Here is a 24376-nt window from a genome sequence, read left to right as displayed (position 1 = left end):
CTATTTGGACTGGAGACAGTAGAAGGCTTCAATTTTCTCAGCTGTATGTATATAAACAGGCACCAGTGTTGGTGGAGTGAAGAAGGTTTTCTCTGAGATTTTTTGTGTCTAGTCTGGTTTAAGTATTCAAGATTGACATCCTCTTTCAGGACTCTTCTGGTCTTTTGTAAAAACACGTTGAAAAGTTGTATTACTTTGAAGAAAGAAAAAACTAAATCCTAAAGTCAACAACAGGACACAATTTGGCAGGTGAGGTGGAAGAGGTGGTAGGACTCCAGCTGCTGCGTGCTATTGTTAATCTTCAGAAAAGAAGCTTTCTGAGACTTCTGCACTTGTATAGCATAGTAAGTCATAAGTTTTACCAGCCTTTCCTGGTGTCATGTCTGGGGTAAATGATAGAGTTTAGGAGCACATTGTGTCCTTTTGTGTGCTCCAACAAGAAGCCTTTCTGTGAGCAAATGACAGACAGGCTTATATAAAAGATCACTAAATTTAAGTGGCTTCTCATCCACCTCTCTATCTGACCTCTTCCTTTCTGCATTAAAAAGCTGATCTCGTGTGTTGCTTTGTGGCTGACACGCCAGAAGGCTGTGCTGCCATTCAGCGGGACCTGGACAGGCTGGGGAGTTGGGCGGGGAGTAACCTGATGAAATTTAACAAGGGAAAGTGTAGAGTCCTGCATCTGGGCAGGAACAACCCCAGGTTCCAGTATAGGTTGGGAAATTATGTATTAGAGAGCAGTGTAGGGGAAAGGGACCTGGGGGTCCTGATGGACAGCAGGATGACCATGAGCCAGCACTGTGCCCTTGTGGCCAGGAAGGCCAATGGCATCCTTGGGTGTATTACAAGGGGAGTGGCTAGTAGATCGAGGGAGGTTCTCCTTCCCCTCTACTCTGCCCTGGTGAGACCACATCTGGAATATTGTGTCCAGTTCTGGGCCCCTCAGTTCAAGAAGGACAGGGAACTGCTGGAGAGGGTCCAGTGTAGGGCAACAAAGATGATTAAGGGCGTGGAGCACCTCCCTTAGGAAGAAAGGCCGAGGGAGCTGGGTCTCTTTAGTTTGGAGAAGAGGAGACTGAGGGGTGACCTTATTATTGTTTATAAATATATAAAGGGTGAGTGCCACGAGGATGGAGCCAGGCTCTTCTCAGTGGCAAACAATGATAGGACAAGGGGTAATGGGATCAAGCTGGAACACAAGAGGTTCCACTTAAATTTGAGAAAAAACTTCTTCTCAGTGAGGGTGACAGAGCACTGGAACAGGCTGCCCAGGGAGGTTGTGGAGTCTCCTTCTCTGGAGACATTCAAAACCCGCCTGGACATGTTCCTGTGCGACCTCACCTAGGCGTTCCTGCTCCAGCAGAGGGATTGGACTAGATGATCTTTTGAGGTCCCTTCCAATCCCAAACATACTGTGATACTGTGATCTTGGGCTACTTACAGTAACAGCCACCGAATCCTTATTGGTCTCTAGTTGCTTGGCTCTGATCATGGGATGAGCATCAAGAAAAACAGGTCTGCTTTTTGTTCTTCTGAATTTGCCTTGATGACATTTTTTTTTTAAATTTTCAGAAATACCAGTTAGCACAAACTTCCCACCAATATCAGGAGAGTATTCTTTGGTTTTGCTATGAAGACTTAATTTAAAGCCTATTTGATACCCTCAGGTTCTTAATTTGCTGACAGGAAAGGTCACTGGGGAGGTACAGTGTTCTGACTGTGCTGTCAGAGTGCTGAATCCAGGATGGAATTCTGTGGGCTGTCCTCTTAGCAATCTGAGTTTGTATGAAGACAAGAGAATAATGCCTTCCCAGTCTCAGTTCAGCTACTGGAATCAGTTCCACAGCCTACTTTAAAACCCTGATTTTATTTTCAGCAGTTACAGAGGCCATATTAATGGGGTATGGATGCAGATCCTGGGGAAGCTCTGAAAAATAATAGGTGTTTTAAGAGATTAAGGACAAAAAGCAAGTCTGTAACTCTATCATGTAGAAGATGCATTTAAAATACTTTGCTCTCGTGATTTCCAAATAATTTCTCAACACCTTAATCATCCCAGAACCACTCTGGCTGTTTGGGCCTTTGTTTATACAGGTCTGCTCAGTTTCTGATCCTTCTATTTAAAATACTACCCAGTGCCACCAGGAGGTGTCCGTGTGCTATTTATTCATCACTTTCCGGGCTGCTTGCATTTTCTTTTTTGGGGGGGGGGGGGGGGGCGGGAGACCTCCATAACACCACCACAATAATAGCAATTTTTGTTGGATCATTATTATATAGCATTGGTGTTTGCACTTCCAAACAAATTAGGGTGTTGTGTTTGGGTCCGGAGAGAGCTTTTAATTCTTTCCCTGGATGAGAGAAATTATAGATGAGAAAGACCTGTTAAGTCATCCATCATCTTCCCTCACAGTATGCCCGTTCTCTGAAGTGTGCTGTATAATGTCTTAAGGATATCAGTCTGTTGCTAGGGAAATGATGACTATAATGAGATGTTACACATTCTACATTTTGACCGCATTGCAGGATCAAAGATGAGGCTGTGGAAATGAAGATTTTTTACTGAAACATGTAAGTTGTGTCCTATTTGCACTTGTGTATAACTTTGAGCATTAGTAAAAAGAGATGGGTATATACTGCAAAAAGCTAAATATCACACAGTATTTTTATATTGCTTATTCCCATTTGGTCTGTGATATTTAATTGGAAAATATCTAGTGTATTTTCAGTGTAAAATAAGCAAAATTATGTACAGATCCATAGTGATCCGTAGGACATCACAAATTACTACAAGACATCCTATTGCACTAAAGCCTAAAGTATTGTGGTATTTATTACCACATGGGTATTCAGAAGCACACATTAGCGTAAATAGTAAATCTGATTTCATTTTAACATCAGATAGGAAGAAGCAATTAATTCATAACACATGATCAGCCCTGCCTGGTGATATAATGTATGGTTTAGATGTATTCCACAGGGTCTCTTGAAAATCCTGTTCCAACCAAATTAAAATCCAGTGTGTTGCAGCAGTCACAAGTACTATCTGCAGAAGCTGTATGTGAGGGAGGGCAACGTGCAGCAGTGACTCTTTTTTCTTAGCTGTACGGTCAGACTGACTAATTCTGTTTTCTATTGCATCTTGCGATCAACATGTGTTTTGATAAAGTGCATGCCATCCTTGTCAAGGTCATTAGCCTGAAAAAGATTTCCAAATACAGTGACGTGTTATATGGGTTATAACCAAATTTCTTAGAATGTTGAGATTTATAAGTTTGCCAAATCTAATTTAGTAGTCACACTTCGCTGAGGATATGGTTTTCAGGCTATCTGTGTAAAACTGCAACCTTAACCTTCCCCCTCAAATTTACTTGTAGTCTTAATCTTTATTATAATTTGTCTGTAACTGTAACACTATTTCACCAAAAACCTGGCAAGGTCTCTTCCAAGAGTAGTTATTGGATTTGCACCAGTGACAGCAGTCCCAGGATGTATCTGAGTAGTTCCTGACCACAATGACTCACATATGTCCTGTTCTATTGATAAAGAGAAATATTAAAGCAGCAGATAGATATCACTACTGTATGAGTTTTTGACTTACACAGTGCACATCCCTACATGTATAGCCAGCTAAATCACTGAACTGAAAAGAAGGTGGGCAGTAGAAATGATTTTACAGGGAAGTAAGTCAAATGAACTAGCAGGAAACAGTGAAATACCACTGACAATGAGCAGTAAAACATTCCCACATCAAAGATATGGCTCATACATTGTCTATAGATACTTGCCATTTGAGGTCCCAGGTGACAACAGAACTTTATTCAAGCAAAAGCATGGTTCTGCTGACATGCACACTGCAATACTGAGTTTCTTTGCACAATCACATCTGTGTTCTGTTTTTTTAGTGAGAAAAGCAACATACAAATAGAAGCACACTAGTAGCAGAATGGATCCGTCACCATGCTCCATGGTAAAAAAAATCTTGTTTTCATTTTGCTGCCTTGGAAGCCACCATTTATGTGTTAATACTTAACTGCTTCCGTATATCTGTTTGCAATATCCATGTTTGATGAACATAATGAGACTTAATTTACATGTTAATGCAAGAAAATACATGCAGAATAGATCAACTCACCTGCTAACAAATGCATTATTTGAGCCACACTAGTACTGACTACTGACAGGTAGCTTTAATATCCCAACAGTGGTTTGCAGAGCTGCTCAAGGTTTGGTCTCCCTACAAATAACTCCCATTCAGCTCTCCGATATGTCACTATTTCCTATAAATTACTGCCGAGTTACAAAAGGATGAGAGATGAAATTTTAAAAAGTATGTTAAAAACTAATATTTCAAGATCAAAAGGTGTTCTTTTTTTCATGGAAGTAGATTTAAGCATTAAATGGTTAACCCTTGATAGGTTTATTATTTAACAAATACAAAACATCATTATCATATGTCTGCCAGTGCAAGAAAGTAGTGTGGATATTTTGTAAATGTTTTTGTCTCAAGATATTTTGGGAGCACTCAAGAGGATCTGCCTTGGTCAAGCCTGTGTCAGGCTATCACCTGTTGAGCTACATTAATGGATCAGCACCACAGAATTTCTTAATAGCAAATGGGATTAAAAATGTATATTGTTGGCTAACATGCTAAAAGTTTACTTGAGGAACCCTAAGCAAATCATCACTAGCATTGTTCTTTTTATAAACACTTGGTTTCAGGGTACTGAAGCATAATGTGTTGCCTGAAAATACTGAGAAATCATTTGTATGCACATGGCATGAGTTAACAACCTGTCCCGTCCTCCATCCTAAAACATCAGCAACTCCAAGCCATAATGTAAGAATCAATGTAAGAGTATAGAGTGTGAAGTCCTGCTGCTTTCAGAAGACAGGGATGCTTCTTGTCAGCTGGAGCGCACTCTATTTGTGGTTAGCTTTACTCTCTGCTTTCAAGATGTGTTCACATTTTGCTAACTCACAATTAGATTTATTAGTCACACACAACAATAGGAAACTATTCTGTACTCTGTTATCCTAATTTGACCATTATTTTCTCTCAGATATTGGCACTACATTCATAAATAATAAAATAACAGAGATGTACCAAACATCCATCCTGACCGTCTATGTCCTTATTCTCTCACATTCAGTACAGTATCCCTGATCATGAGGAAAAAAAGCAGGAAAGAACAGAGTTCACCCTGGGCCTGCAGAGAACAGTCAGAACATTCCTGCTACTACTTTGACTTCTGTCATTTTCCTTGATGTTAAAAGTTTCTGCTTTCCAGAGAGTATCCTGTATTCTAAGTTATCTAAGAAATCTCTCATTCTCTTTTGTTAAAACCTGATGATTCTAATTTGTCTCAAGGGTAAGCGCCACAGATTTTTATGCATGTTTCTGTTCTAGAGCACTGTTGAAAACAAGAAGTTGGTTCTGAAGTCAAATATCACCCAAGTTGAACAATTTCTCTCCTCTTTTTTTTTTTTTGCTAAAACCAATACATCCTGACTGTTCATTAGATGATGGAGGTAGCTATTTTCTGCCTTGAGCTCCACCTGCCTTACTATTAAGAAAATACATCCTCCTTATATTGCTGGCCTGTCTTATTGAATTCATGTTTCCTTCCTGGCTCTATTTCTTCTCTCATGCTGAGAACTTTGAAGTAGACGCTTCTCATTGACGAAAAAGATGAAGAGGTACAACCTTTCCACTGCAAGACATTAGTCAGTTAAATATACATAAAATCCAATACAGGACTCCATATCCATATATTTCTAGGGTATTATATTACATGAGGGAAGTACAGGACAGAAAACAAACCAGCCAGGAAGACAAGAGCAAAACAAAGAAACATGTCAGGGCAAAAATAGAGCAAATTAAGATAGGAATACTGCTGAGGTAAGGCAGACTTGGTCAAAGTTGAGGTTACATTACTTGTGCTCAGTCTCAACAGAAGTTCTCAGTCTTTTTTTGTAAAAAAAATGATGTTTCCGAAACACAAAATATAAGCATTAAGCACATCTGGCATTCTTCACTATTTAGCTGAAGAAGGCATTCATACTATAGAAGTTCCAGCTTAACCACTTTGGTAGTTGCTCCCTCCTGGACACCAGATAATTTCATTACCCATTTGCAAGAAATCTAACTCCACAAGATCTATCACTTATACCACAAAACACTTTTTCCTACTTTAAAATTGTGGAAAAAACATGGCAAGGGCAATAGCAGAGATGAGCAGCAGGTATACTGGCTTTTTTCTTATCTAGTTAATAACTGTTGTGTGGAAGGTCATAGTGAACTTTTGGCTTTAAATGATAGTTTGAGGAAATAATGCTATGTGTGTGCTTGCTGCTGTCTTTTAATATAAGATTTTTCAAGCACATGGAAAACATTAATGGAAATAATAAGAAGAAATGCCAATACCTCTGTCCAGTTCTAGTTCTGTATTATTTGTGTTTCAAGTAGATGGAGAATCTAAACCTTGCAAGCGCAATGCTTGTGCACACAGACATAGACTTTGTTATGGGCAACAAGAACAAGAGTACAGAGCCTAATTTCTAAAGTGACAGGGCTGGCAGGGTGAAGGAAGCACTAAAAGCATACAACTAAAGAGACAGTGTAAAAAAACCCAAACAAACCCACAAAACAAACAAAAAAACCCAAACAACCACTAAAACAAAAACCCAAAACAAAATCAAAAAAAAACCAAACCCAAAACTTAAGGAGTATTCTATTAAGCTGATAGTCCAGACCTGAATTTGTTGAGCTTATGTAGCTTTTGGAGAGATTTTTCTAAGAAACATTGAAACATTTTACCCATCATGAGAACAATAAAACATGAAGATGATACTGGAACAGAGGCCACCGTGGCAGGCTTACAGAAAACAATAGCTAGCAAAGGGAAAAATAACTCAAAGTCTGACTCTGCCATCAGTATCCCTGTTATATGATGCAATACTACAGAAATAAAGGTGCGACTATACTTGAACTAGCCCTTTTGTAATTACTTAAATAGTGATCAAGATGATTTGGCGCAGACTACCTACACATTTACAGAAAGTGAGGCCTGCTTAGAGATGCTATAGAAACACCCCAAATAAAGAGATCCAGCAGAGTTCAAGTGATAAAGCAAGCACTTGTACACTTTTAGGGGATGAGGAACACAAACAGCCTTTTACCCTAAAATTAACAGCACTATTTTCCATCATGAAGAGATATGTTTCAAAAACCAGAAAAGGCCTCCATAATTTTTTTAAAAGCTAAAGAAAACAAGAGGAGAAATAGAATAACAAACACAAATTAGAGGAAAGGCTGAAATGAATTTTATTTCACAACACAAAAATTAAGAAGGAAAGTGTATTGAAATAAAGGAAAACACTGAAGGAAAATAAGGAAAACCAACACTTTACTGCAATTACTTATTCCACTATTACCTTTTCCCATGACATTTTATTCATGTTGTTTCATGGGTCATCAATAAAGTAACATTATAAAAAGCCCTAGAATCTTATTTCCTTCTGGTGTTTGTGCTAGATTGACAGTAACTAGTCCATTACAAAGGGGGAACCAGTTCAGCTTGAAGACCAGATGCAAGAGCAAGGAGGAGAAAAATAATTTAAAAAAAAAAGTCAGTGTGTTAACTTTGAAAGGAACACCAAGTGAAACAAAGGAATAAATAATTAATTTAAGGGTAACAGTATTTTCAAAGCAAATGGACTGTTTCTGTTACCAAGAACATAGGGTGCTTGGCAGCTAGTAAGACAGAGGCATTTGGCTTCCAAACCATAAAAGGTGAGAGTTAATCTTACACTAATGAGCCACAAGCAGACTGCTGGCCTGTTTTTTATTAGCACTAACAAATGAGCTCATAATACTGATCAGAAGTGTTTTGTTTTGTTTTTTCTCCACGCATCTCACAAAAGAATTTCAGGTGACAAATACTATGATACATATGGTAGAAACAAACAGCTGTGGCCACAAAGATGTTTTGTTAACTGATGATTAATATATTTAGGAAGCAATCACACTATTCATTAGTAAAAGTTTACAAACATTAAAAAGTGCATAACATTTGAAACCAACAACAACACAAAAATATATATAATATATATACTATTTATAAAGAAAGTGACATCACCACCTGTTAATAGAAGAAAACAAACCTCCTGACTTTGTGATTGGTGCTTGTGTGATTGCCACAGCTTACTTGTCAGTCACTCTTTACCTTAGTCACACAGCAGTGTGGCTGCCCCATTTTGCAGGATTCGGCCTTGTCTGTTGGGGCAGGACAGGGGAAGGAAATCAGTCAGCATAGCTACTGCAGAACAGGTTATTAATTTGTAGCTATTTTAAGTAGTCCTGTAGATGGACAAGTTATCCTGGTATTTCAATGAAGGTCCAGTGTGGGCTGTCTTTTGGAATAGCTGAAACGGGAAAAATACAGTCTTTTGGGTGCTAGATGCCAAGTCTCTCACTCCCCTCTTCACATCCCAGGGAAAACGCTGCTGTAGCAGCTTCTAGCACTTGGCTGTACCTGGTGCATCAGTAGCAGGCTACTGGCTGTGCAAACTCAACAGCCTGATCAACTGAGGCAAAAGTAGGGGACAGAAAAAATAGCCCCCTGGCTGGATCCAGCTCACGATCCACTAGTTGGACCATCCTGCAACCTAAAACTCATTCCAGAATACGTAATTGGCAATAACCTATGCCAGTTATTCTCCCGTGTGTAAACAAAGGCCTATCTTCAATAATGGGAACCAGGAAAATCTCTAGCACCACGGAATTTGTTTGAATTTTTACCCATATAAGCTTATAGATGTATTCTTAAAACTACCGTAACAATAAAATACTTGGACTAACATTTTTAAAAAATATCTCAGAGAAAGATAAGAAATTGGGAGTAAAATTAGAAAAATAGGGAAGAATAACATAGAAGATTCAATTTGAGTCTCTGATATGCAACTAGCTACAGGCAAGTGGCAAAACTGTACCAAGGACACAAAACACGCCTAAGTATTCACATTAACAAATCGTTTTGAAGGCTCATCTAGTAACAAATTAGTGTTGTTGAGTCATTTAGGTTTAGGCATAATCAATTTAGCAGTTGACGTTTTAAATCCATCATGTGCACATCACCACATTATGCAAAAAACCAGCCCTTTCAAAACGCGTGGTAGAAAAATTCACAGTAACAGAAATATTCTTCATAAAGCAGTTGAGAAGGGGCAGTGTGGAGCATCTAAGTCATACAATACAAAACCCATGGTAAATAACAGAGCTGTAAAACAGATGCAAAGTTCTAAAAACAGTGCTTTCTTTACAGTTCTTTTAACGGGTGAACACTTTGGCCAGAGAATTTTAAACTCTGAGGACCACACAAGCCTTTTTTTAAAGATACACAATTAGATCCTCTGACGTTTCAAAGGCCATTTGCTACAAGATTTACCTGTTCTACTTTCTTAAAGTGTTCCCATCAAGTAGTCATTATGAAGGGATCCATCTCATGACACTATCCCAAAAAATCAATACATGTTCAACCATTGCTTATGACAGAGGTAGAGAAAATTCTGTCTTCTGCCACAGCTTGTACCCCCATTTTTAGCATTGTGTTGAGTGGGTTCCAGCAGTGAAGACACATGCACTTTCTTTTCCACCAGCTTGCTCAAGGAAACAAATTTGTTCCAGCATGCTCTTGCAGTCTGAAAACATCCAGCAGCTGCTCCAGTCGGTCAAAGTCGGATGTCAGCTTTCTTGCTTTGCTGCCTCCCCTTGGGCCTCCCCGGTTTGTTCACTTGAATTTCGTTGTGCATCTCCTTCTCCTTCTGCAATATACAAGAAAAGGACAAGTGATCCACCATGAAACAAAGAGGTCTTGCTCCCAGAACCCCAACTCTTCATTCACCATGGCCCACAGCGTTCAGTCCAGCTGTTTCACTGCAAGCCACCGAACAATCTGAGGAACAGAAACCATCTTACAGTGGCACAATGAGCAGACAATTCATAAAACCTGTCTAAAGAAGGCTAAGTAGTGAATTGACAACAGTGTATAAGTACCTATATGCAAAGTATTTTATTTCACCTAAAGATTAAAGACCTAACAGGTTCACACAGCTGGAAGCTAAGTGCAAGTCAGACACAAGTCCCTGAACACAGGACTAATTAGCTATAGGTATAGAATAAGGAATAACTTTAGGCAAGGAATAATGTTAACATGTAAATTGTCTAATATTTTGTAAGGATTATGAGTAATTTGCATTGAACTAGTAGTTAAGAGAAGAAAACTCCATGGACTAAGTTATAAAGAGGTCTAAGTAGAGAGAAGAGTACCTTTAGTAGTTACTTTAATCTATAGATCTTTAGAGTAAAGACAGGGCTCTCAGTAAAGATAGTTATTGTTTCTCCATTTCAAATCACACCGTACCTCTGCAGCTTTATTTCTGTTTATAGAACTTAGCACCATAAACACCGAAGAAATGACATTGCTAATAGGGGAAAAATTATTTGCATTGCGAAGAATATTGCAAAAAAGCTCAGACATGATAGCTGTGTTTTGTGCATCTACTGAATATTTAGGTAGCAAAATGCCTTAGAGGGTATTGGTAATTATCACATTCAACCTGATAAAAAGATGTATGGAAGGTTGATGAAACTATAAAACAATGAAGTTTGTTCTGTTTGTTATGGGTAAAGTAATAAATAAAATTTTGTTTTGCAAGACACTTTCTCAGAAAACTCTTTATTTCTCAGTTTCATCTGGCACATTACAAAGGATTCCATCAGGATGGATCTACATGCAATTATTTCCTATTTGACAGAAATCCCTTTTGCTCAAGTTGTCCAAACACTTTCTAGAAAGCCTCCTACGTTTGTTCTGATACTGCAAGAGTCCAGATGAGTGGAATCTGATTTTTTAAATTCCTTTTTTGCCTGCTGATTACTCCATTTATTCTGACTACAAGGAAGTCTTTAATATTCCTCATACTATCTGGGCAAGTCAAGATTTTCTGAAATAATTCTTATTTAGGAAAAAAAAAAAAGAAGAGAAGAAAAACTTGCAAGGTATTTGTGTTTAAAAGAAAAATAATCTTTGACACAAAGTCCAAACATTTCACTACCTAGATGTTAAACATAGTGCACAAACATTCAGAGAAAGCACTAAGGGTCTAATACATCACTTACAAGATTTTCTCAACTCATTGAAAAAACTCACTAGCCTAAACCCATTTAACCTATAACACACTGTCTTGGTACTAGAGACTTTCTGCTGGCAGAGCTGTCCTACCAAAAGCCTTAAAATACATTTATGGAAATAATTTTGCTTCTGTGTTCTAAGAATGCAAAAATTACCTGAGCACACTCTTCAACTATTGTTCCTTGAAAACTTGATGGCTATAAGCTCCTAGGAGTAAGAATTGTGAATCTTACACAGCATTTTGAAACCAACAGGCAATATTAAAAAAACCCAACCCAAATAATGTGACACCGTAAACCATAATACAGTTGTGTGAGTTGTAAGCTAGGAACAGTTACTAGTTCTGCTAATGTGCAGCTTTTAACTGATTTTTCTTCCTGTAACATTACTGACTCTTCAGTGTGTGTAAGTGTTCCCAATGCTTACACCTAAAACATTTCTACCGTGAACTAAAATCACTTTTTATCACAAATTTCTACAACTCATCTTTCATTCCAGTTTGGTATACTTTAATGCCTCTACTATCCCCCCTTTTTTGTAGATTACTGGACCATTACAACTTTTACAAGGAATTTTCCTTTCCAGTTTTCGGCACTGGATCCGCATTCTGTGGCACATCTGCAGACACCTCAAAAAACAGCAGTTTGTTTTAAAGACTAGAGTTGCAGAGACTGGTCCTTGTTCTTCATTGTACTTTCTCCTTACTACTTTATTTAGCTACAATGACTTGTAAGAAAAAGTGAATATAAAATTTATTGGAACTGCATTCTTCACCTTGAGAGAGTTGAGCAGGTGAGCTACCTGCTGATTTCCCTACTAAAGTTTTTCTTTTGCATTCTGTCTTATGATTTCTCTTGCAGTTTTCTACTTATCACATGTACAGAGTGTTGCTTTTACTAAATTTAGATAAAATGTGTTGCCAGAGTACTTGGAACCTATACTTTGAAGTTTGGTAAATAAGTCCATTCCATAGGTATTAGCATGTTGTTAGTTTATTATGGACAAAGAACACCGGAACTGTTGTTTTGGAGAGAGAGAGAGAGAGAGAGAGAGAGAGACAGAGAGTATTATAAAGTAATTATATGTATTATATATAGTTATGCAGTAAACTCTTGATTATTTGTCATTGGCTCATCAATGAGGGGATTAACCAGCACTCACTCACAATATCAAAGAGTGAATAACAGAAAATATGTGGTCTTTGAAGAAGGTGTCACTGCCTAGTGCTGTTCAAAGCTGCTCCTGTTCTTCGCAGGAAATATATCTGTAGGCTTTTCAAAGTGAAATATGCCTGGGTAGATTAATTTGCATGTATTTTATAATAACCTCTTTTTTTTTTTTTTTTAATCTGTATTACCCTACTCTTCCATTACTCCATGCAGTTGTAAGCAAATGTACTTGTACTTTTGCAAAAAAATGTTGTAATAAGAGCAAAATAAAGAATCGAAACTTGATGTCTGTATTTGCATAATTAAGTAGTGCTTAGCATAAACTGTCTGACATGGACCATAAAAGAACTAAGATATAACCCCCAACCATGTGTTTTCTTCTTAATCCTGTCAGGTGTGGTGCATATATGCATCCAGCAAGCACTAGTATATTCTGAAGTGGAATCTGGGATGCAAAATAGTTTTTAGCCTCTCTTTGGTTTGGAAAGACATGACAGAATAATACACTAACACTCACACTAATTATAATACAATGCATTTTCCAATATTTGTGGTTTGGAGGGTTTTATCCAGCACCTAATAACAACAACAGCGAAAACAAACAAAAAAACCCACAAATGCAAGCAAGCAAACAAAATTACTTGTGCCTAATTCAAACTGCATAACCTCCTGAAGAAGTATGCAGGGATTTTTATGTATCTACTACCTAAGGTAATTTTATGAGCAACTTTATACATTTTTATGCAATGATTCAGTTACCTAAGCTGCAAAAGAGGTGTCCAAGAAAAACTAAGTAGACTCCTGATTTATGTATTAAAAATTAATCTGATAGTTATTTAAACCATTCTTATCACTGCGGTGTATGCATGTACAAAATGCATACCAACATGCATTACAGGCACAAAGTCTCATTCTTTTTATAGCTTACAAGAGAACACAGTTTTGGCTTAAAATTACTCCAGCAGTCTAACTTAAAAATAAGGATTGTTTATATCTTCTCAATGGACAAAATCAAAGGCAATTTTAATAAGTGTAAATTTGAGACTGAAGAAAATTAAAGCAAGAAGGAAGGCTGGCATTATGCATTTCAAATGCTACCTACTGTATAGTTTTCCAACATTTTACATGTATCCCCACATCAAAATAAATAGACACACCTACACATATACTACTAAGGCTTTTCTTTTTAAATAGAAAAAAAATTAAAGGCCTTGCATGTATCTAGAAGCTATAAGCCCTAAACTGGCAACTGCAGAAGGAATGACTTAGGACACATGTTAGTCTGAAAGCCAAAAAAGAATCCTCCCCTCCAAACAGCACTACAGTCAACCAAACGTCACGCTGCCCACATCTGATTGTCCAGTGATGATACTGCCTCTCAGAATGCTTTCTGTTGTCTCCGAGAATAATGTGTGCACAAACCAGGCAGCTGCTTATCAGCAATTTGTTCTTTGCTGCATTTGCCTTCTTCTGTTGTTATTAAAATAAGCATAAGACTTATTTCCTAAGATTTGAAAAGGGCTTTCAAATATCTGTAGGATCCATTCATTAACCCCCACCCACATGACACGGAAATAATTGCACAGCCATATTACTATTTTTACTTAATATAAGGCCCTTCAGCATACACTGTCTCTCCTTCCTCTCAACTGAAGATGCACAAACAATTAAAATTTTTGTAATATTAGAGGTGAAATAAGATTTCGGATTACGTTAGTGCTAGTCACCTTAAAAGGATGACAAAGTATCAGCAGAAAGGGGAAAGAGCCTATTTACCCAGAAACAAAGAGCCAAATAAAACAACAATGCATTGCGATTGCTCTGTCCTCTTGCAGCTGAAAACAAAATTAACCTTCACAATAATGTCTCAAGCAGACACACGGCTGCTCCTACCAGCTGCAAATCAAAGAGCTTCCACTAAAGAATATTGTGAAGAGTTGGGTTTTGATAAAGGCTTCCGTATTTTCCTCCTTATACTCTATTTTCCATAAAATTTATCTCAATGTAGATTCCGCCACTAGGTATTCGCTGCAGAAGGACTTTTTTTTTTCAGTAGTACGTTGTACTTGCAAATACTCTTCCGTGCACCCTTCCCATTTATGAAATCTGGGCCTCATCATAAAGAACCCCTGCTCATCTTCTGTTATCCAAAAAGAATATTTTTGTTGCTGAGAGACATGCGAATAATGCGTGCACAAAAAACATGTTTTGTATACTACTATTTTCATTTTAGTTTTAAATAAATATAAGATCAAAATGTACTCACCTGCTTTGTTTATATCAAGCTCTGATAATTTTAAGGCTAGTTCACTAGAGTTCCCACCCGGAGAGGACACAAGTATGTCGTGTAATGCATTTCTTCTACCTGTTCTTCCTGAAGCAATAAAGTCTGCATATGTAGATTCCACATCAGTCATTGCTAACAAATATCCACATAGCAGTACCTGGGTGGGAGAAAAAAGAAACAGCACTTAGAACACCAGAACAGGTAACATTATGAAATGGGAACAGAATAACTAGTGGGTTCTCACTGTGGAGTAGATTGGCTACGCAGTGAGCAACAAAAGAAGATGCCCCAATCTCAAAATTTGGAGAAATTGGAAAATAAACAGAGTATAAAGGAAAAAAGGTGTGTGGATTTTATGCAATCTGTATTCAACAGTATTTTAAACAACATCATTTTTTCATAGTTCATAAAGTGCTAGTGAGTACTTTATAAAAGCAATGACAACATAATTTCTTTACAGAGCTGTCTCTGCTTTTAATATGAGCTGGGAAGTAGGAGGTAGATAGGGGGTGGAAGAAAGTACTTTTCTGTACAAAATGCAGAGCGTAAGGAGTAAGAAAGTACAGATCAATAATGCTTCTACATGCAGAACACTGTGCTCATATGCAGACACAGCTATCCTTTGTGTATTTTCCTTTCTGTTAGTATGATTAGTTTTGGCACTGTATGCAGACCTCTTCAGATTCAACTGATTTATTTTGGTGTGGTATTTGCACCAAAGTGAATGCATTACCACAAAGTCACTGAAATGAGTGGAAATATGCCAACAGAACAAGCAGAATAGCTGAACTGTAATGCATAGACTAGAAAACAATGCTCTCTAAGCTAGATATAAACTCAGAACTTCTTTTCATTAGAAAATAATCATTTCTCATGTTATTATGGAATAATGTGACGGTGCGTATCAATGTAAGATCTGCCCAAGACACACGGAAACTCCTATTTCAACCTCTGCAAGAGAAAGATTTTCATCCCTTCTGGAGTATCTGCTGTAATTGCTATAGGTCTAACCTTTTAAGATTTTTTTTTTCTTTTTCTTCATTTATAGAATTCTAGTCAGACACTGGGGGTAGGGGCATAAGGGCAACACTGCACAGTTGCATACAGTGAGAAAGCTTTGGCTGCTGTTGCTAAAGTAGCTGAAATGTCACATTTGCATAGTGTACAAATCTTTTTAATCAGTTCCTACTGCAGTTGCTGGACACTGAAGAGGCCCCTGAAGTCATCACAAACACTAACAGCCCCAAAAGATTCAGCTTCCCCTCTTTAAATAAAAAGAAAAAACACTATTTTTTTTATAAACTTTTAATGTAAAAATAGATACATAAAAAACATCCAACACCTTTCGCACCCTCAACTCTGAATAACTTCACAAATGCTGTCCATTCTTCATCTTAATTCTGCTTCTCACCTCCCCAACTTCAGTCAGCTGCATGGCGGTGTGCATATGATGTGTCTGAGAAGCCAAGAAAAGGGTTCCGCACCATATTTTATTTAGTCCAAATATAACCATATCAAGTATTATTGCAAGACTGACTGACAAAAACAAATAAAAATCATTGCTATCAGGCTTTGGTGTCCATGACAAATGCTGAATGGCTGACAGGGTAAGTTTACTCCTATGAACAACCACTGTGAAACAGGAAATTGCTAAAAAAAGCCAAACCAAAACAACAACAACTACTCCCAAACAAAAAACCCCAGAAAACACAAAACCCAAACAACAAACAAACCAACTAACCAACCAAACAAAACCCAAACTGACAAAACCTAACAACAAACACCTAGGGAATGGAAAGAGGTCAGCATTGATGGAAAGCCTTCCTGACACACATAAAATAATGCAGTGCCTTTCAATTAAATAATGTTTTCATAAGCATGAGCAACACATTAATTTATTTTATCATAGAGAAAATACCACAGAAAGAAAAAAATTGCTACTTTGGAAGCTGCATATCAGTACATCAGGAATAGAGAAAGTAGAGAAGACTATGACTGAGGCAGAACAAGCTAAAGGGCTGTAAGGCTGGCAAAAGGAGCAGTGTTGTACTCCATCAGCAATTCCCTGCACTGTACAAACTGCACTCCACAGAATACTCTGCTGGAAGATTACATTCTTCTTGAAACATTCCATACAACATGGAGGGCATCAGGGTAAATCTCAAGCTTATTTAATTTTAGCTATGAAATAAGCTATAAAGCCATACAAAAATGTACTAAGGAGAACTTTAAAATAAAGGTTCATCTTCTATAGGCTCAATATGGCATTACTGAAAACATTCTGATCAAAAAAGAATGTTACCAAACATACATTTATTAACACTTCCAAGTTTTTCTGTCTGTTCCATTTCCTAAATGTCAAACACCATTCTGTTTTGTATTGGCATTATCTTGAGACATTACTGCATAAATATGGAACTCCACTGACACCACCCAAGAGCTCTCCTTCCAATGAATGGCTCAATGCCCAGCAGCCTGCAATTATTCACTGCACCAGTCATTAAGGAATTACCATTCACTCCAAAAACCCTTTTTTTCTTTCAGTCTCTGTGAAAGGAATGGAATTTGCTAATAATTCTGTAAAACATAATTTGAATATCCTAACTACTCACATTAACAGATACTCCAGCATTAAAGATTGTGGCCACAGTCCCACTAGTTTTAGGTTTATTGGTTTAGGTTTTTTTTAAGTTGCAAAACCAATACTCTGCTACATGGTATTGAAGTGGAACAAGAGGGCTGCAAACCTCACTGCTTCTGCCAATTGAACCAGTAAACTAAAGAAAGCCGTTCTGTTAGCATAAAGACTAATGAAACCTGCTGTCGTGGGGTTGGATGTCCTGCTAACTGTTGAGATACTGTTCCATCTGAAGTCTCCCGCAGCTGTGCTTTGTCTTTCCCCCATATAGAGTCACTTGGCCTGATAATAGTTTAGAGTTTGCAATGCAGCCCTGGGAATTTTCATTTGGTATCTTTCATTTCCTCAGTTTCTTAATTTCACAAAGCTTCTAGAAATGTGAGTCTCTTAGACTTCTGTCTCTTTCCCCTCCCAACTCCTTCATCCCAAAGAAAATTGTGCTGAAAATTATCTGAAAGCACTTAAAGAATTATGGAGGATGAGGAAGGTAGATTGGCATAGTTGCTATCTTGGATTTTAGCCAGTGTAACAAGACATCTCTGTATTATTAATGAATATTCTGGGTAACATATACTGCTAACCTACAAAAGGCCTACTTCTAGATCCCATGCAAGTGAAGACATTTTACAGGTAAGCATCATAAGGAGTACAGTTAGTATCCTGAGAATGTAGGAGGAGAAAAAAAAAGATGACAAGAATGGTATAATTTGATAGGTACAGAAAGAATCAGTATTTGTATTTTCAGAAAGTTCCCTGAATACTGCTTGATTTCCACAATCCCTTTTCTGTCCTAAATTTTCCATCGCCATGCTTTATATAACAAATCTTATCTCCCAATTTTCTGAAGGTAACTGTCAAATTTCTATAACTGTTTTCCTTCATCTACATGCTTCAGATGTATTGAAAGAACTCAAAAAAACCCAACAACAAACACCTAAAAAGTTAGCGATGGCTTCACAAATGAAATTCCAATTTCACTGCACTCCATAATCATTCAGTGAAACTGAGTGTTACACAGCAACATTGTTCTCAAGAGTCTGGAAGTGAAAGTACAGAAATTACGTGGCACACCAGCATGAATTAAAAGCCAGTTTATGGGCTAAAAGTACCTGAGTTGTCGAATTTAGCCTGTTTAAGAGACTAGCTACCTAAAAGAAGCCCAAACTCATTTAAATACCTTCACTAATTGGTGTTTATTATTTTTTTAAAAGGAACACAGTGTAAGGACGGGCACTTGACAAATCGTTTGTCTATGGGATTTGGCATATGTTGCTGGCTAGCACAGGAGAGCTGCCATTTTCTTAGAAAACCTGCAGTGTAAGACTAAGATGCACGATGCTTCATGTTTACTTCCCCTCTTTCTCCTTATACACTTAATGATGGCATTGAATAAGGGATTTTCAAATAAAACTCTTCCAGGCTTTGGCTGCTAAATGTTGTATCATGATCAGCACATTATTTAAATACAATTATCTATATTCAGCTTTCATAAGGGAACAAAAAAATAAAAAAAAGAGAGAGAACTTGTCATTTAATAGCATGTCTGTTTTAGAGAAGGTGTGTAATTATGCTTTTAAAATAAATTTGGGTTCCACATCTAGCCTTAGCTTAGAGAGAGAGCTCTTTCTAGTGAGGAGATAATTCTATTCCACAGCAACCTGTGCCTACATTCCCACCTCTTGCATGGTCTGCTATGTTGAAAGGGAGGAACAAATTAACAAAAGTATACTTCTTCCACAAGAGATTATATCTGTTGTGCTATACAATAGCACTCCTTGTCCACAGACACAGATAAGCAAGAAAATAGCATTAACTCTTGAAAGCCAATGAAAGGAAATATAAATGTCCATGCCAGCTACTGAACTGGACACTATTTTAATCTGCACTTTGAAAATCCCATATGTAGTTTTTTCTGTATGATGTTTCTGAAGTGACCAGCTCTACAAAATATTAATGTAGAACAGGTCACTTATCTTTTGACAGTTAATATACTTTACTGTGAACATAGTATATGGAGTACTCCTAGTAGTACTAAGAAGATCCTAATGGAAAGTAGTGGGCAATTCATCTGGTTAAACAATGAAACAGAACAAAGAAAATTACCACCTGAGATCTGTTTTTAAACAGAAAAAAAAAAAATAAGAATCTATCTTAAATCTGCGTGAAAAATGCACTATGAAGTTTAGTATCCTTCAGGTCACAACCTATACAAAGAGATCATTCACTAAGACAGTTAATAGGTTTTCCTTCTGCATTATCTACGTTATGTTTTATCTAAAGAGATTTACAGAACTAAAACTCAAATAGTTAAATTGTTACTATGTCCTTGCTCAGGCAAATTTCATTATGCCTGTGACCATAAGGATTTAGTCTCTCATCTACTACTTAATTTCAGCTCACAAACATTACTTCAGAGACCTTGGTTCTTCGGAAAGATACAGTACAGAAGTTGTCATTCCCACAGACAACTATTGAGGTTAATGGAAGTAACTATAAATAACAATAAATGTTTCTATATTTTGAAATTAACACCTAATGCAGGAAACAAATCACAAGATTTAAGTATCCACATGGGGAATGCAGGTTAGGGAATGGAAGAGAGTGAGCTACCATCAACCATCCCTACTTAAAAAGAATCACAACCTAAAGATAATACTTTAGCATTTCTGTATCTTCCAAACCTTGCCATTAATTCAGGATTCATGCTATAAGCAAGTCTGTTCTCTCAGACACTCTGTCCAGTGCCTGCCTGCACAGCTGGTCCTTTAAAGGTATCGATCAACACAATTCTCATGAGTAAACAGTAGGGTCTCTGATGTCTGTTTCGTATAGAACTTGTTACAAGCACTGTAGTTACTATTTTTCTAACAGACACATCTCCTCCATTCACTGCTATATACAACAGCATATATACAGCTTTATGGGGAAAAAAAGAACAAATCACTGAACAGTCACGATCAGTAGCCTGTAAACATTTTGGGCCAAACTGCTGTGAGCCACTGTAATCCTTGTAGACAACTTCCAAGTGACAAAAATTGTAGGTTTAGCCAACTTTTTACTGGAGGTCTGATAGCAAAATAATTCTGTGAAGTACCTACAGGTCAGTATGAACTTTCTAAACAGTGTTATAAAGGCAGTAATGTGGAAGCCATTCAGCCATTCATTTCTATCAAACAGATTTCCAATTTTTGGTAGAAACTTAATGCTATGGAAGGGGCTAAGAATGAGATTCATTGGACTAGTTTTAAAAGCCTGTGTACACCTATGTAGGTAGGTGCCTATATGAGGTGACTAATCTGATCCATATTGAGCATTTGTCTTAAAACGAATGCAAGTGGCACCTGCAGTGTGCTTATCTCTTTCTGCTGAATGGGAAAAAAAGTCTAGAAGGTGAACAGAGACCTTTATGATATGTGCACTAAGTTATGTGTCATTAATCCTACTCTAGATGGCCAAAAAGGATTCTGGTCCATTGAATTTGTAAATTCAGCATACATAAAATCTTTATCCACATAAAACCTATTTCCCTCAAAACCTTTTTTTTTTTTTTTTTTCCCCTGCAGATATGTATCTTCTTACATGTTACTTTACTAATACTAATGCTTTTGAGGTCAAAGTACAGAAAGAATTCATTCTCATTAAATTTAAAAAAAAAAAATAAATAATAAATAGCATAGATACATTATGCAGTACATTGTTGTATATTTTTCCAGTTAAATGGGAACAAGCTGTGTTTTTTAAGAAAGAGTTCCATGGTGCAAGGCAACCTCCATTCGTTTATAAGGGCTGAAATACTCAGCTGAACTACAGATTTGAAAGGCTAAACAATTTATTAATATTTTACTTGCTGCAATTCCTAACAGCAAACCATGAAACCAACATGAAGATTCATGATCTTTAGCTAGTTACAAGCCAAGAAATGTAGACCACCTCTTCCATATTAATATATGCCCAATCTGATAAAAATGCATAACTTTGTTAATGCTATGGTAAAAACTAATATGAGCCTTGCTCTTCACTGTTTTAAAATGTCAGTAAAGGTACTGGTTAGCAAGAAGGTACTAGCTAGCACTGCCAAAACTTGGATGTGCTGGGCTGGGAGAATGTGATGGAATTACAGAACCATAATTTGGGCATGAAAAATCAGATTTCAGCCCAATTTTCATCCAAAGTTACTCTGGATTTTCAGCTGGGGAGATACCATCCAAAAAGGTACTCTGTCTGGAGGACAAGACCAGGAAGAAGAAAAGCAGATGGAGATGGGCAGGAAGCCGCAGTTACCTCAGGGAACTCAGAGTTCAGTTACAGAAACCAGGAAAGGCTGTACAACCAGAAAGACAGCTTGGACTGTGGTGGACCCCTCCAGCTGCCCCACCAAGAGGTACCCAGTGGGCTAACTGGACTCAAGGGCTTCACACAGGGTCACTGATTTGAATGAGGAGTTTGGCTCACTGAAAAGGTAATTTATGGGAGGGGACAAAAGCCTCAGACACCTTATAATAGAAAGATAATCTGATCAAGTGCTTAACAATATTTTATACTAATTCTTTGTATGGCATCTTTGTATTTACTAGTCACTAAAGACTGCTTTTAAGATTGTGGTGCCTGTTTACTAAGAAAACAGGTATCACTTTCCTCCTTCCTGAAGATTCCATTTTAAATATTTTAATTGTCCATCATTGGAACACGGAGTATTTATACCACTTGCTGCTGAACCAGGATCTAACACAATTATGGTGCATACTTTGTTTCCAGGCAACACTCGTCATTACCTACCCATTTTCCTTTGAAACTGCAGTGCATGAGGTTGCCGTAGAAGACCTCCTTTCTTCTTATCTCACTGCAAGAGATCTGGCTGAATAGTATCCTCTCTCCTATTACACTGCTCTCATTCCAAAGTTAACTAAAGTTTGCATTTTGTTATGTTCTGCCTTCTGCCAATTTGATGGATGTGTTTACAGCATCTACAACAGCAGTTAGTAGGTAACAAAAGCATTTCAAAGGGGAAGAATACGGTTAGAACAGCAAAAAGAAAATGTCTAGATAACAGTATCGTGACAGCATTTAAAATTTAGGCTATATATACATTATCCTGTGTGGACAGGAGGATGCACTACCATTTTCATAGGGTTTCTTTCTAGACCTTTTAGCTAGGATTCTTCAATGTTTCAATACATTGTATACTTTGGCTATCAAGTATTCAAAGTATTTAAATGCTCCACACTTTAGCTATCCTTAAATTCTTCCTTCATATTTAAAAAACAACCTTCTGCTTTCAAGACAATTTCCTCAAATCTTTAAGATATTGTAAGCTACTAGACAGATGCAACATTTGTCGTATTATATATCTTTTCAGCAGTTTCTGGAGGAATAGCTCAACTGTCTGCATGTGACTAGCTTTTAAAATCATGCAGTTGTGACTCATCATGAAAGTATGTGCTGCAGCATCCAAAACAGAAGAGCTTGAGCTTATTACTGATTCTTCTTGGGCAGTGGCAAAAACGGTACCGGAATGGAAGGATTTGCCTTTTTTGGTAGCAAGTTAATCTGGAACTGCATGTTACCAAATATTAAATACTGTTTCCTATATTTGCTTTTAGTAAAATCAATTATCTGTTGCAAAAACAAAAGGTGTTCTAGTATAATATACTTATGTTAAGATCTTACATTTCACAAGCAAGCTTCAGGTTTGCCAAGAATACACCAAATGCCACAATATTTTTCACAATTTGCAAAGATAAATACCACTGGGCCAGCCTGAAGACCTGTGAACATGAGACAAGTAGCTTTTTAATAATGTATTTGAAGCTCTTTGTGCCACAATACATTAATCAGTATTTCATTCATGGTATACTTGGTCAGGTTTTGGGGTCATCAATAATAAATTAACTTTTCCATGCAAATTTTTTCCCATTGCAGGCATTTAACATCTACTTTACATTTGAATTAGTTTTCCCAGCTACCAGATACTCTACCTTTCTTTTAATTACTGTCTAGAAGCAACAAAAAGAGGCACAAAAACTAAAATGCTGTCATAAATTGTAACTTAAAAGCAGTTCAACTTATTGTTCCTTACACGATAAATTCACACTTTGTATTGCATATAATTTCACTTTGGTTTCTCTTAGTCTCAGCATTACATTTTTCAAGGTTTCCATCATTTTTGCATTCTCTTCCCTTGTGTACACTGACTGCTTGAGAGTCTAAGGACTGCCTGGCTCTGTTGCTATGCAACAGCATAGCCTACTTAGGGCTTCCTGAAATAATCATCTCAAATGTGCTTTTTTTAGACTTGTTTCCAGCAGGAATACTTCACTGTTTCTTTATAATGGACCACTGATATTATTACCACGATATTAGATAGTGGTCACCTGGGAAGTTTTGGTAGCTACCTAAGATGACAAAAAACAACGTTACTGCTTGCAAAATCCAGGACATACCTCCTGCATTATAACAGGGAGGTAAATATGTCAAATACTGCTACATGCTTGCCAGATATGCTCCAGGTATGAGACCTGCATGTTTACACTGAAAAAATTAATCTTAATCATTCTTAAAATTAATCTTAATTGTTCTTTGTCTTCCTCTATTTCATTCAAGGGGAAAAAAAGGTCTCTATTTAATGTTGAATATGCCTGCCACCAGTCAGGAAAAAATAAACCCTGTTTATATGAAGTTTATTATAAATTAAATCACCTCAATAGTAGGAACGTACATGCAAATATTCCATGTTGCAATTCATTATAAAATAAGTAAGTTGATTTCAGAACTCTTTAGGACAAGATTCCACATTGTTAAAATCACATTACAGATGCTATGAACTCGGGTTGCTTTTGGAGGTACCTTGGAGCAGCCCTTGAGAAACTGTTCTGTGAAACATTCTATCTATCCAGGCTCAAAAAGCATTTTTCTTGGTACAAACTTCTAGTGCTGCTGAAAGGGTGGGAAAATATATTTTGTTTTCTTATTGTTGGGTTATTTGGGAATCTTAAGTTAGTTAATTTCTGTACCAACATGTAGAGCAATATAAACACAGGGCTCTTTAGTTAAAGCATCAGTCAGCTCTAGAAGGTCGAATATCTTACAA

At 37.2% G+C, this 24376-nt stretch overlaps 1 protein-coding gene across 3 annotated transcripts in view; it reads right to left on the bottom strand.

Moving 5' to 3' along the window:
* Positions 1-7303: 7303 nt before the first annotated feature.
* PKIA (cAMP-dependent protein kinase inhibitor alpha) overlaps positions 7304-24376 on the bottom strand; it is a 42895-nt gene continuing 25822 nt past the window's right edge. For all 3 annotated transcript variants that reach the window (XM_065053845.1, XM_065053846.1, XM_065053844.1), the window contains exons 2-3: positions 14631-14808; positions 7304-9825 (exon numbers count right to left, since the gene is read on the bottom strand). In XM_065053845.1, coding sequence (XP_064909917.1) covers positions 9746-9825; positions 14631-14781 — 231 coding nt within the window. In that variant the 5' untranslated portion in view covers positions 14782-14808 and the 3' untranslated portion in view covers positions 7304-9745. The remainder of the gene's footprint in view (positions 9826-14630; positions 14809-24376) is intronic.

This window comes from Columba livia, chromosome 2 (assembly GCF_036013475.1).
Source record: "Columba livia isolate bColLiv1 breed racing homer chromosome 2, bColLiv1.pat.W.v2, whole genome shotgun sequence".
Classification (NCBI taxonomy): domain Eukaryota; kingdom Metazoa; phylum Chordata; class Aves; order Columbiformes; family Columbidae; genus Columba; species Columba livia.
This window is presented reverse-complemented; position numbering and strand designations above follow the sequence as displayed.